The sequence below is a fragment of the Kogia breviceps genome, chromosome 19, assembly GCF_026419965.1.
Source record: "Kogia breviceps isolate mKogBre1 chromosome 19, mKogBre1 haplotype 1, whole genome shotgun sequence".
Classification (NCBI taxonomy): Eukaryota; Metazoa; Chordata; class Mammalia; order Artiodactyla; family Physeteridae; genus Kogia; species Kogia breviceps.
Genome location: NC_081328.1, coordinates 50,679,549 through 50,691,137, shown reverse-complemented (window position 1 = coordinate 50,691,137; position 11,589 = coordinate 50,679,549). Strand labels below are relative to the sequence as shown.

The 11,589-nt window shown below is 41.1% G+C and overlaps 1 protein-coding gene across 2 annotated transcripts in view; it reads right to left on the bottom strand.

Annotated features, from left to right (window-relative positions):
- Nucleotides 1-201: 201 nt before the first annotated feature.
- The window catches only part of ACOX1 (acyl-CoA oxidase 1), a 25,551-nt gene continuing 14,163 nt past the window's right edge, over nucleotides 202-11,589 (bottom strand). For both annotated transcript variants that reach the window (XM_059048078.2, XM_059048079.2), the window contains exons 4-14: nucleotides 11,123-11,230; nucleotides 9,846-9,965; nucleotides 9,590-9,705; nucleotides 9,004-9,173; nucleotides 7,903-8,065; nucleotides 7,117-7,307; nucleotides 6,669-6,848; nucleotides 6,425-6,530; nucleotides 6,149-6,292; nucleotides 5,784-5,990; nucleotides 202-4,560 (exon numbers count right to left, since the gene is read on the bottom strand). In XM_059048078.2, coding sequence (XP_058904061.1) covers nucleotides 4,510-4,560; nucleotides 5,784-5,990; nucleotides 6,149-6,292; nucleotides 6,425-6,530; nucleotides 6,669-6,848; nucleotides 7,117-7,307; nucleotides 7,903-8,065; nucleotides 9,004-9,173; nucleotides 9,590-9,705; nucleotides 9,846-9,965; nucleotides 11,123-11,230 — 1,556 coding nt within the window. In that variant the 3' untranslated portion in view covers nucleotides 202-4,509. The remainder of the gene's footprint in view (nucleotides 4,561-5,783; nucleotides 5,991-6,148; nucleotides 6,293-6,424; nucleotides 6,531-6,668; nucleotides 6,849-7,116; nucleotides 7,308-7,902; nucleotides 8,066-9,003; nucleotides 9,174-9,589; nucleotides 9,706-9,845; nucleotides 9,966-11,122; nucleotides 11,231-11,589) is intronic.

Genomic DNA, 11,589 nt, shown 5'->3' with positions numbered 1-11,589 from the left:
CCCTTCAGAGGGCTGACTTGGCGGAGAGGTGCAGGGCGTGAGAAATGTGTCAAGAGTGGAAGACGGACGTGGTGAAACTATAAATATGCATTTATTCCACACCCCAAAGCTTAGGAAAGTAGCTGTGCCCTTCCTGTTCAATTATGAAAATCAGAGCTGGGAAGCCAGAATGAAACCCAACACCATCACCTAATATAGACATTTTTTGTGTTGATTAGATTTTATTAAGGGTTTTTCAGTTTTACAAAAGAAGAGGAGGTTAGTGGTTTGGCTTATTCGCAGGCCCAGCAAATCTGGTGGGTCACAGCTGTACAACCATGATTCTCACGCTTTGGACCCCCCGCGCCTCCTTGGTACTCCCACCCTCACTGACACGTCCTGCCAGGGATGGGTAACAATACATGCTAAATGCATCTCGTCAGGTAGGAACCAAACTCAAACCACAACAGTTAAGGGGGAAAAAGGTAGCAAAGTAATTACACACTTCAAAAGATACAAGTCATTTCCTTGAATCCAAAGCAATTGGAAAGAAAATGGTGTTTACAAAGTAGCAATCATCAGTTGGAATATTATGCAGAAGATCGCACATTTGTTACCTAATCTGTGAAAGTTGACAGTAATGTGGCAAAACATTTTGGTTCAGAATTCCTTTTTATACATTAAAAAAAATTATTTTTTAAAAAAGTTATTTATTTTTGGCTGTGTTGGGTCTTCGTTGCTGCGTGCCGGCATTCTCTAGTTGCGGCAAGCGGGGGCTACTCATTGTGGTGGCTTCTCTTGTTGCGGAGCACGGGCTCTAGGCGTGCGGGCTTCAGTAGTTGTGGCTCGCGGGCTCTAGAGTGCAGGCTCAGTAGTTGTGGCGCATGGGCTTAGTTGCTCCGCGGCATGTGGTATCTTCCAGGACCAGGGCTTGAATCCATGTCCCCTGCACTGGCAGGTGGATTCTTAACCACTGTGCCACCAGGGAAGTCCCTGCTTTGGAATTCTTAAAATCACTCCCAATTTTCCGTGATCTTCCAGAGATAATCAGTGGCTCACTTAAATTTAAGGCAAAATCAAAATCAAACAAAAATCCCTTCCAATCTAGGAATTTGCAGGTCTGCAACAGCTAACATCGAGTAACTGTAAGATTTCCTTATGTTTCTAAGTTTACTATCATGGACCACAGGAATAGGTACTGAAAATTTTAGTTTGGACAACTATAAGCAAAACTCCACCAATATTTTAAAATGAAAATACATTTTCATCATTTACAATGACTTGGTCTAATCCTCCAGGAATGGATCAGTAAATAATTCAATTAGCTGAGATGATCTCTGTGTTATTCCATGAAAATGATCAAAACCTTTATCTGAGGAGACTCAGAAAAACTTGTCTCAAGAAGAATCATCATTCTCCTGGCACTGGTCCTCTCTCCAGCCGCAGCAGAGCTACTGCTTGAAGAGCTATAATCCCTTCCACATGTATAAAGAGATTAGTGGGTGTTACATGCTATCTGCATCTAATCCTCTCTCTTTCTATTAGGATGGATGGAAAAAACTCAGAAAGGGGTAGGAGGAACTTTGATCAACAATCAATCGTCTAAGGAATTTTTGTTCCCCAGAGGACTCGAGGATGATGAATCTGAATATATTTCTCCGACCATGCCCTGCACTGATGAGAATCGAAGAATTAAGATCTGACATGTTAACTTTAGGAACTGTTAAATGCCTCTAGGTATGTGGTATCTGAAATTATAAGCAGTGAGTTCTCAGAAAGTATCTGAACGTGATTAATGTTGCAATTAAGTGAATGCTCTGAAGATAAGCTGCTACTTAGCAGTACTATGTTCTGAAGACAAGAATATGAAGGCCCCCAAAGGCTTTGGGGCCAACTGTGCTTTGAGGTCATTAATGTCCAAACACTTAAGTACACCTTGGTATCTACTGAGTAGAGCATGAAGTAGAACTCCAAATACGTGAGGAAGTATCAACCGTCATCCATTACAAACAGCAAAAACTTCTATGAAACTTCAAAGGCTTGTATCAGTATCATCTAACAGAAAAATCTCATTAATTCTACTGAGATTTACCATCATTTTGGAGGTTAGGTTGAAATTTATCTGTACTCTTTGTGCAAACGGTTCATAAAAGAACCCAAGAGAACCAAACTTATCTGTGGCAAAGTCTGGCTTCTAAGGGACAGCAGGCTGGGTCTGCTGCTTCCTTACAAGCAGCCAAGAAACCTGTATTCCTGCACGGACAGAGCACTCAGATACTCTGCAATGACAGCATCACGGCCCATTCAGCCTTATCTGCTTAGGCAGTTCTCATTCCTTCCTTTTTTTGTTTAGTGTTACCTATACCTGTATCTTAAAATTCTTCATAATTTAAACTTAGGTTTAGTTATGTGGCACATTCTTTCCATCTTGATAGTAACAAATTAGTGAGGTTTTATGATATCTTTATTCTTTAATTACAGAGAACAAAGTTCAAGACAAAACATTCCAATGTTAATAAAAATACTGTCCATATCAGATTGTTTTTAAATAAAACTCAAGGTGCTGGACTGAAGGTGGTTCTGCAGAGTCCACCACCTGTTCCAACCTGCTTAGATCCCAGATCTATGCAGTTGGATTGGGTGGGTGTCATTTCAAACACCCTTAGATCCTGACCATGGATATCCCTCTGTGAATAAGATTTTTAACCCCTAATTGGAAACAATTCTACATTTAACAGGTCAATATTAAGGAATTTGAATTTACTCTGTTATTTCCCAGAATCTGATCTAGTCAAAGATATACCCAAATGAGATTAACAGAGTGCTTTTTTACTTCAGTCTTAACACAATTATCAATCAGTTCTCCTGGTGGAAAGATTAAGGCTTGTGTCAACTGACAGTATTTCTTCTGTTGGACCTCATCTCCTATTATACGTTCCATTGGGGTAGATTTTATGGCAGGTCCCAAGACAGGAATTACATTTCCACTAAATTACATACTACATTCTCAAGAATGATGCTAGAACAACTGGTTTCATGAGGCAGATGTCACAAAGAGTTAACAAAAACAAAAAATCAAGTGACTTGTTTTACACTGATTTTAAGAAAAAAATCATTAAGAGATACATGTTCAGCCTTTAAATATAGAATGATTGTATAAATTAGATTTCAGCTGAAAGGAAACTTTAGCAAGTCAGAAAAAGCTCCTAGAAACATACTGAAAATAATGCCAGATATACAATAAGAAATGGATTTTCTATGGAACTTCCATTTATCCTTTAGCCACAGTTTCAATGATTATATTTTCTTTTTTTTAAAATGATTATATTTTCTGATCCAAAAATCAGAACACATGGTTTGTCAAAGGATCTTTCTGTGCGACTCCTGGGTGTAAGAGGCGGTGAGTGACGCTTTTATTTTTGTAAGGCCAGACACTGTAACCACCGAGCATTTTAACAGCTTACACCAAAGTGATAGAATAGAGGGGGGAATCTGGATTGTTCCAGAAAACTTAGTTAATATGGTCACCAAAGTTACAGTAACCATAGCTGATAGCTCTTCCTGCCCTTATTCTACTAAGAAGGAAATGTGACTCTCTCTTTCTCCTTTTTTTTTGCATCTCTCTCAGGAGAGGGAGAGGGAGGGAGAGAGAGAGAGAGGGAGATCAAAAGCACTGATTTGGAGGTCCCGTCAGTTGCCAAAAGTTACATGTAGAGATAACTTTGCTGTCTACCCCTTCCCAAGAAGTTGGGGCGAAGGGAGCTGTACTGCTACGAGAGCAACAATTTAGGGAAACCCTTCAGTGGAAGATTAGTTCCTAATCAAATGGGGCAGTGACCCTGTAGTAGCCTGTGATGAAGAAACCCTTGTGTTAGAAAAATGCTACTGTGAACAGGTAGACAGGAACAATACACCAGCAAAGGAGGGCAAGCAGGCAGGAAACATGTCAATGTCTTAAACATGCATGCAGCCACCCCCACCCCCCCACCCCCCCCACCCCCCACCAAGTTTCCTGATTAGTTTCTTTCCCCAGTCCCTCTTCTTCAGCTGCTTTCTAGTCAGGGCCCACGGCAGGAGTGGTAGGACAATTAGCAGGAAAGCTTGGAAGGGTTCTACCCCCACTTAAAAAATACCTGTGCTTAAAAACACTTGCATATCCAGTGATTAGCAATTAAGATGTGAAAATAATTAACTACTTAGTAGTTAAATTCTACTAATTATCAAAAGTCCTGGCCTCCTGGGATCAGCAGCATTACAGATGGAAGTCACAATGCATTTCTTAAAGCTTTTTCTGAATGCTTAACAGGTCTCTTTCAGCGTTAATTGCACCTGTAAAGCACATCTGGTTTTTTCCCTTTAATCTCAAATCTGTTTTTTTTTTTCATTTATAAAAAGAGAAAAGGGTCAATTTATCATTTGCTCTAGCTTTTCTAAATTTGATAAAGATTCCACGCAAATCTGTGTGACAGGTATAAGGGGAGTAGAGTACAGTTACTTTTGGGAGCAGATTGAACTTGTCCTCAAGACACTTCAGAGCTTGGACTGCAGTGACTTTAGGTGCTTGTGGTAAGATTCATGGACCTGCAGGGAAGGGAGAGAAAAAATTACTGATACAGATTTTGCAATTTAAAATAGCATACTTGGGGCTTCCCTGGTGGCGCAGTGGTTGAGAGTCCTCCTGCCGGTGCAGGGGACACGGGTTCGTGCCCCGGTCCAGGAGGATCCTGCGTGCCGTGGAGCGGCTGGGCCCGTGAGCCGTGGCCGCTGAGCCTGCGCGTCCGGAGCCTGTGCTCCGCAACGGGAGAGGCCGCAGCGGTGAGGGGACCGCGTACCACAAAAAAAAAAAAGCATACTTGGACTTCCCTGGTGGCACAGTGGTTAAGAATCTGCCTGCCAATGCAGGGGACACACGGGTTCGAGCCCTGGTCTGGGAAGATCCCACATGCTGCGGAGCAACTAAGCCCGTGCACCACAACGACTGAGCCTGCGCTCTAGAGCCTACGAACCACAACTACTGAAGCCCGTGTGCCCAGAGCCCATGCTTCGCAACAAGAGAGGCCACCGCAGTGAGAAGCCCGTGTACTGCAACGAAGAGGAGACCCTGCTCGCTGCAACTAGAGAGAGCCCACACACAGCAGCAAAGACCCAACATAGCCAAAACTAAATAAATAAATGTATTAATAAAATAAAATAAAATAGCATACTTTTAATCAAGAAATTATCTGAACCTTATTTGGATCCTGATTCAAAAAATCCGAAGTGGGGAGAAAAAAGGAATTGAGCTAACTGGGGAAATCTGGACACTGACTGGGTAGTAGTTCATGATATTAAAGAATTATTGTTAATTTGTTTAGGTGTGAGAATGGCATTGTGTTTATGTTTTTAAGAAGAGTCCTTATCTTTTAGAGATACATACTGAAATATCTATGAATAAAATTATCTGATACCTTGGATTTGCCTCAAAATAATTCTTAGCTGGGAGGTTCAGATGAAATGCAACTGGCCCTGAGCAGACAGTTGCTGAAACATGACAAAGGGTACGGGGGAGATGTACTGGAGTATTCTATTTGTGTATACATTTGAAATTTTTCAATTGTTGCTAAATAGTTGGGGAAAACTAAAAACTCTGCACACTGCAGGAATGACCTTGTTCCCTTCAGAACCTGCTGCTCAAATAAAGAGACTGTCCGAAGTGGCCATGAGAGCTTTCAAAGCTTTCACAGATGATCACTCAGAGGTCTTTCCTGCCTTGTATTTACATGAACAATTTCAAAAGGTGAAAAGACATTTTTTTTTTTTTTCACCTCTGTTTTGTTCAGTGGGGATTTCTTGGCCCATTCAAACAAGTTTTCGTACACATTCCCATCATAGCGGCCAAGCACAGAGCCCAGTGTCACATCCTGAAAATCAAATGCATCAACCAGAGCAACGGCGTCAGGGCGAATCACAGTCAGTAACTCCCTTATGCGCTCATTCACTTGGGTGATTTGAGACTCCGTCATGATGCTCCCCTAAGAGAAACAAGCAAGCAGACAGAGATATTACATAGGTACGTATAAATATATTTATATATGTATATGTACACATACAACCACAAAGCAAACCACAATTATTTTTCTATAAAAAATTAAGAAACACATAAATAAAAGGACTTAAACTTAGAAAATACCTGAAGAAAATCCCCTGCGTTCCGACTGATTCCATACAGACAATACAAGAGACACAAATTCCTTAAGACGGCTTGGATGGATTTCTCTTGAATTTGGAGGAGTTTTTCTGAAAAGAGCTTAACCGCCACATAGTGGCAATGTGCCTAGATAAAAAGAAAACACCAGAGTGCAAGAACCTTTGAAAGAGACTCAACAGTGATACGGTTTCTGCACTAAGAAACCGAGGGGAGGGGTGAAGGATGGAGAAGGGAGGGGGAGGGGGGACCATCGCTGACCTCACTTGCTTGAACGAGGTCAATGGAAGTTAGGTTCCACGCTACCTCCTTGCTTTTTCTGTGCATCACTTCAGTTTGAAGGTGTTTCGCAGCAATTTCTACTAATCTGTTAAAAAAAGAAAAGAACTGGAAAACTGGAGCTCAAGGAAGTGACCTCTAGTACTTGCGCCCTCTGCCTCTCCTGTCAAGCCCCTGGCCACAGAGGCCCCCACGGCCCCGTCCCAGCTCTTGAGGGTGTGCTCACCTGGCCGCACGAAGCTTGTACGCTTCTGTCAGGCTGTCAGGGCTGTTGATATCCACCGCGGTTGGCCAGACGGCCACCTGCTGCGGCTGGATGTGCTGGCTGGGCAGGTCATTCAAGTAGGACACCATGCCACACACCAACTTGCCAGAGTGCACCTGGTCATAACTTTTCATCAGGAACCTGAAAGTCACCAGGACACATGCTTTCAGCAGCTATGCTTCTCGTGAAAGAGAAATAAAACCAACTCCTGAACTGACTTTAAGCTGTGTGACAGCTGTTTCATACTAGCCTGAACCCAAGAAAAAAACCGTGGGTCAGGATGGAAGGCAAAAATGACATCTTTCTGGAACAAATATAATGAGAAGAGAAAACATGGGAATAAGAACCAATGGAAAAGACTCGAACATTCTTGAGAACACATATGAGAAATCATGAATTAGATTCCCACCTGGCCGTCTGTAGCATCATGACAGTGTTTTCTCCCTCGAAGGTGCAGGTTGGGGTAAAATTGACGTAAATATTTGGAAGTCCACTGCAGTGAGAATAGCCATGCCCGCCACAAGCCATCCGACATGCTTCAATACCAGTGTTAGTCGTCCAGGACGTGAAAGCCTTCAGCCCGGCAGTGAGGGCGTGAAGCTGAAGGGGGAAGCACAGGTCATCAGAACATCTGCAGTGCTGGCAGCCCACATTCCAATGAGACACACTTAGCCTCACTTAACAGCACTCGTCACTTTCAAAATCATTCGGCAGGGACGTCCCTGGTGGTCCAGTGGTTAGGACTCCACGCTTTCACTGCCAGGGACCCGGGTTCCTGGTCAGGGAACTAAGGTCCCCCAAACCACGTGGCGTAGCCAAAATAAACAAACAAACAAACAAAAGCCAAACAAAATCACTTGCTATGCCATGTAAACTGAAAAGCATGCTCATCTGATTGGCCTGAACTAGTAACATTCCCACATTCCCTTCTGAACTGTTTTACTTGGCAAAAAAAGGCACCACTTAAGTTCCTTTGATTAATAAATGACCAACATGGTATAGTAATTCTGAAACTTAAAAACAAACCCACGCATCTTCACATCTGATCTACTCTCAATTAGAAAATTTTCTCTATCTTTTGAGAATATATGGATTCTTTTCAAGATATCCCAATGTTTAATTTTCTCTGGACATGATCCAGTAGGCAAATATGAACCAGAAGGGTGCCCACAAGGGAACAAGACATGAAGCAGACCTCAGGCAGCTCACTCAGGTCCCCTTGGCTGATGTCTTCATTAATCCGATGATAGGTCTCTCTCATGTATGCGCCTACAAACTGGAAGGCATAGGCAGTGGCCAGGAGGGGAAAGAGTTTATACTGCTGGGTTTGATAGTCCAAAATCTGTGGTTCTGGTTCACTAAAGCATATATAAAAAGGGGAAAAAAAAATTAAATGCCTATACAGAGCTTACTATGTGCCAGGTTCTGGTCTAAGCACTTTGAAAGACTAATTTATCGAATCCTTATAAAGATCCTGTGAGGTTAACTTTTATTACCCCCATTTTACAGATGGAGAAAATGAGAGGTTAAGAACGTACCCAGGGTAGAGAGCTAATAAGTGGCAGATCCTTGACTTAAATCTAGGGCATGTGGCTGTAGAAGACCACGTGCTTAACCACCCTGATGAGCTAGCTGCGTTAGGTGGACAGGATTTTCTAGCTGACTTTCATGTTTTTCTTAGTCTTTCCAGTCTAAGAAAATTGTATCTCATGGCAACTTCCGGAACCAACGTTCATTAACTTCACAGGAGGAAGACAACGTTAAAGGGGTCTAGATGGCTGAATAAACTATATTCTGATCACAATCTGAGGAGACCCAATGCACTGAGTTAAATATTTGAAGTCTAAACAGGTCTGCTCTTATCAATTTCTTTATTCCTTCTCTAAGAGTAAAACGTTTATCAAAGAGTCATGCTCAAGTAATAGGCAGTAATAAGAATAAACCATGTCCATGAACACAACAGAGAATCAAGTTTAATGTCACTTTCACTATACCCGATTTGGAATTGTTAGTAGCAACTAGAATCTTCACACCACCTTCAGTGTTTTCAACATTTCATGTATAAAGCTCAAGTAATATTACTGTTTTCCTTAGAAGGTTAAAAGTTAATAATTAGGTGGTTATTCTCATCTTTCCATTTAAGGGAAGTCTAGGTTCTCAGACCCAGTACACTGCCATCTTAGCTAATTTTACAGCAAATGCACTTTCTCTACAACACATTTGGGAATTTTGATATTTGGATGGGGTCCAAGCCGGGTCTCTTCAGTACCAAGCTCATCTCAGACTCCACCCTTACCCTGGCTTGATTTCAGACTGATGCCTCACGGCACTGTATCGGATGGCAATGGTGCATGCCTTCGACAGACACCGAGCAGATTCTCCCACAAGGAAGGACCTGATGAACACCATGGTCCCGTAGGTCAGCTTGTTACTCAGGGGTTTCACGTATGTGCCATCGGGCTTCACCTGGAAAAAGAACATGAGATGGATGCTTCCTTCTGTTAAAACCAAGTGGCAGTTTAGGCAAGTCGTTCTCAAAGTGTGGTCCCCAGAAAGGCAGCATCAGCATCACCTGATGCTCAGTCCCCACCCTGACCTCCTAAATCAGAAACTCTAGGGGCCAAGCACTCTAGGCTTTAGCCAGCCCTCCCGGTGATTCTAATGCGTGGCTAAAGTTTGAGCCCCACTGGTTTAGCAAAACAAAACATGCTCTTCATACCTGCCAACTGCTTTCGATTTCATGGTCATAATAAAAGCAGCTTCAGAAGTAAACATCTGTTAGTACCTTCTAAAAAACCAGATCCTTCTAACGCCGTGATTATCAACAGCCACTGAAATCCCCATATCTGACAGCTCCCCTCCGATTTTCTGTCTAAATATACCTGAGCATGCTTCATCAGCATGTTCTCCCGGGGGATGCGGTAACTGTCCATCTTCAGGTAGCCGTTATCCATCTCATCATAGCCAAATTTGGGGCCAATGTCTCCAACAGTAATACCTACCGCAGATGAAAGTCACAAGGTGTTTATGCTCTGGAATTCCGGGCTTCCCTCCTCTTCTTTAGTTATGTATTATACTTTTTGCAGGAGAAAGTGATTGGTTTAATTTTCACCTCAACATCAGATGAACAATTCTAACCTGGTAAAGGCTTATGGGTCCCAAGTTCACGAATAGGTACAATGAAGGCATGCAATCCATAGCATTTCCCCTGAGTGATGAGTTGGGCGAGTACTATCGCATGATTTGAAGTCTTTCCAACTGCAACATGAGAGAGAACAAGAGAGGGAAGTGAGCAAACATTTTTACATTTTCATAGAAACGAAAGAGGGGGGAAAAAAGCATATGTTAAATATAACACTAGATTCCATCAATAAAGTGTGCCCAGAGAGCTTTTCTTATGACAGCGCCACACCTAGTTTTCAGAAGGAAATCCAGTTAAGCTGATAGTTATTAAAATTCATTGAATTTTGGCAAGGCAATCCTTCATTTTTAAAAATATACATAAACACATTTTTCATTGAGATATAATTGACATATAACATTGTCTAAGTTTAAGGTGTACAGCATGTTAATTTGATAGCATTTTTGAAAAGTAAGCTTTCTTTTCTACTTATTTTTCATTCATTTACATAAATAATTTTTTAGGATAATCCTAGAACCTTGCTTTAAATTACATCCTTTTTCTCCCTTAAGGCAGGGCTTTCCAAAACAGTAGCCACTAGCCACAAGTGGCTGTTTACATTTAAATTAATTATAATTAAATAAAATAAAAGATTCAGTCACTCAGTCAGCTAGCTACATTTCAAGTGCTCAAAAGCTGAAAGTGGCTAGTAGCTACCATACTGAACAGCAAAGACAGAGAATATTCCATCATTGCAGAAAGTACTATGGGATACAGCTGCTTTAAGAGATTTTTGGTTAGCGCATCCAGAAATATTTCTTTTTTTGCATGCTAGTTTTTTTCCTATCAAAATGTAACTTAGTCCTTCAACCACTAATCTCATCTGAAATATATATCCTAAAACAACAACTCAGAATAGAAGATGATATTAAATAAATTTCCTGTCAAAGCTATTTATAATACAAATTTGAAAACAACTCAAATGCTTTCCAGTATGGAAATGACAAACCAAACAGGGAAAACTAAATTACTCTAAATGATGACTATGGAAACAGTGCTAACACACGAGAATATTTAAATGAAAAGCAGAGTAAGATAGCTGCCCTTTCTGAGCTTTGCAAAACGTATAAATATCTGTAACATGCAACACAAGAGAATGTGAAATAGCTTAGAATAGTTTAAGCTCTAAGAGCTTTTTCTATATTTCAAAATTATATTCGCATATAAGCTCTACATTCTAAACACGTTATAATAAATCTTAAAACATCCAATAACTGTTAAAAAATTCACTTACGCCCACCCGGCCACCACTTGATGGAGGTCACAGTAGGACTATTAAGAATGAACTCCTGGGTTTCAGGGTCATAAGTGGCTGTGGTTTCCAAGCCTCGAAGATGAGTTCCTAAGAAAATGAATTACACCTACTTCAGATAGAATATGGGAAAATATAGGTACAGGGTAAAATCTCCTGCCCAGTCCTTTAAAGCTCTAGCATCTCAGAGAGTAACAAAATCTAACAACAACAAAACATCTGTAGATGAACTACAAACGGCTGATAACCAAGATACGTAATTTCCTACGCTTGATTAATATGTAATTTCCTGATTTGTTCCTATTAAACTGAACATATAAATGTCAAGCATATTCCATTTCTGTACTTGATTTAGTGCACTTCTGTGGCAGTGGATATGGAACATTTATTTAGATCAACCAAAAGAAAATGTAAAATAAAGGCAGATTAGAATCATAGTTTCGTAAGGT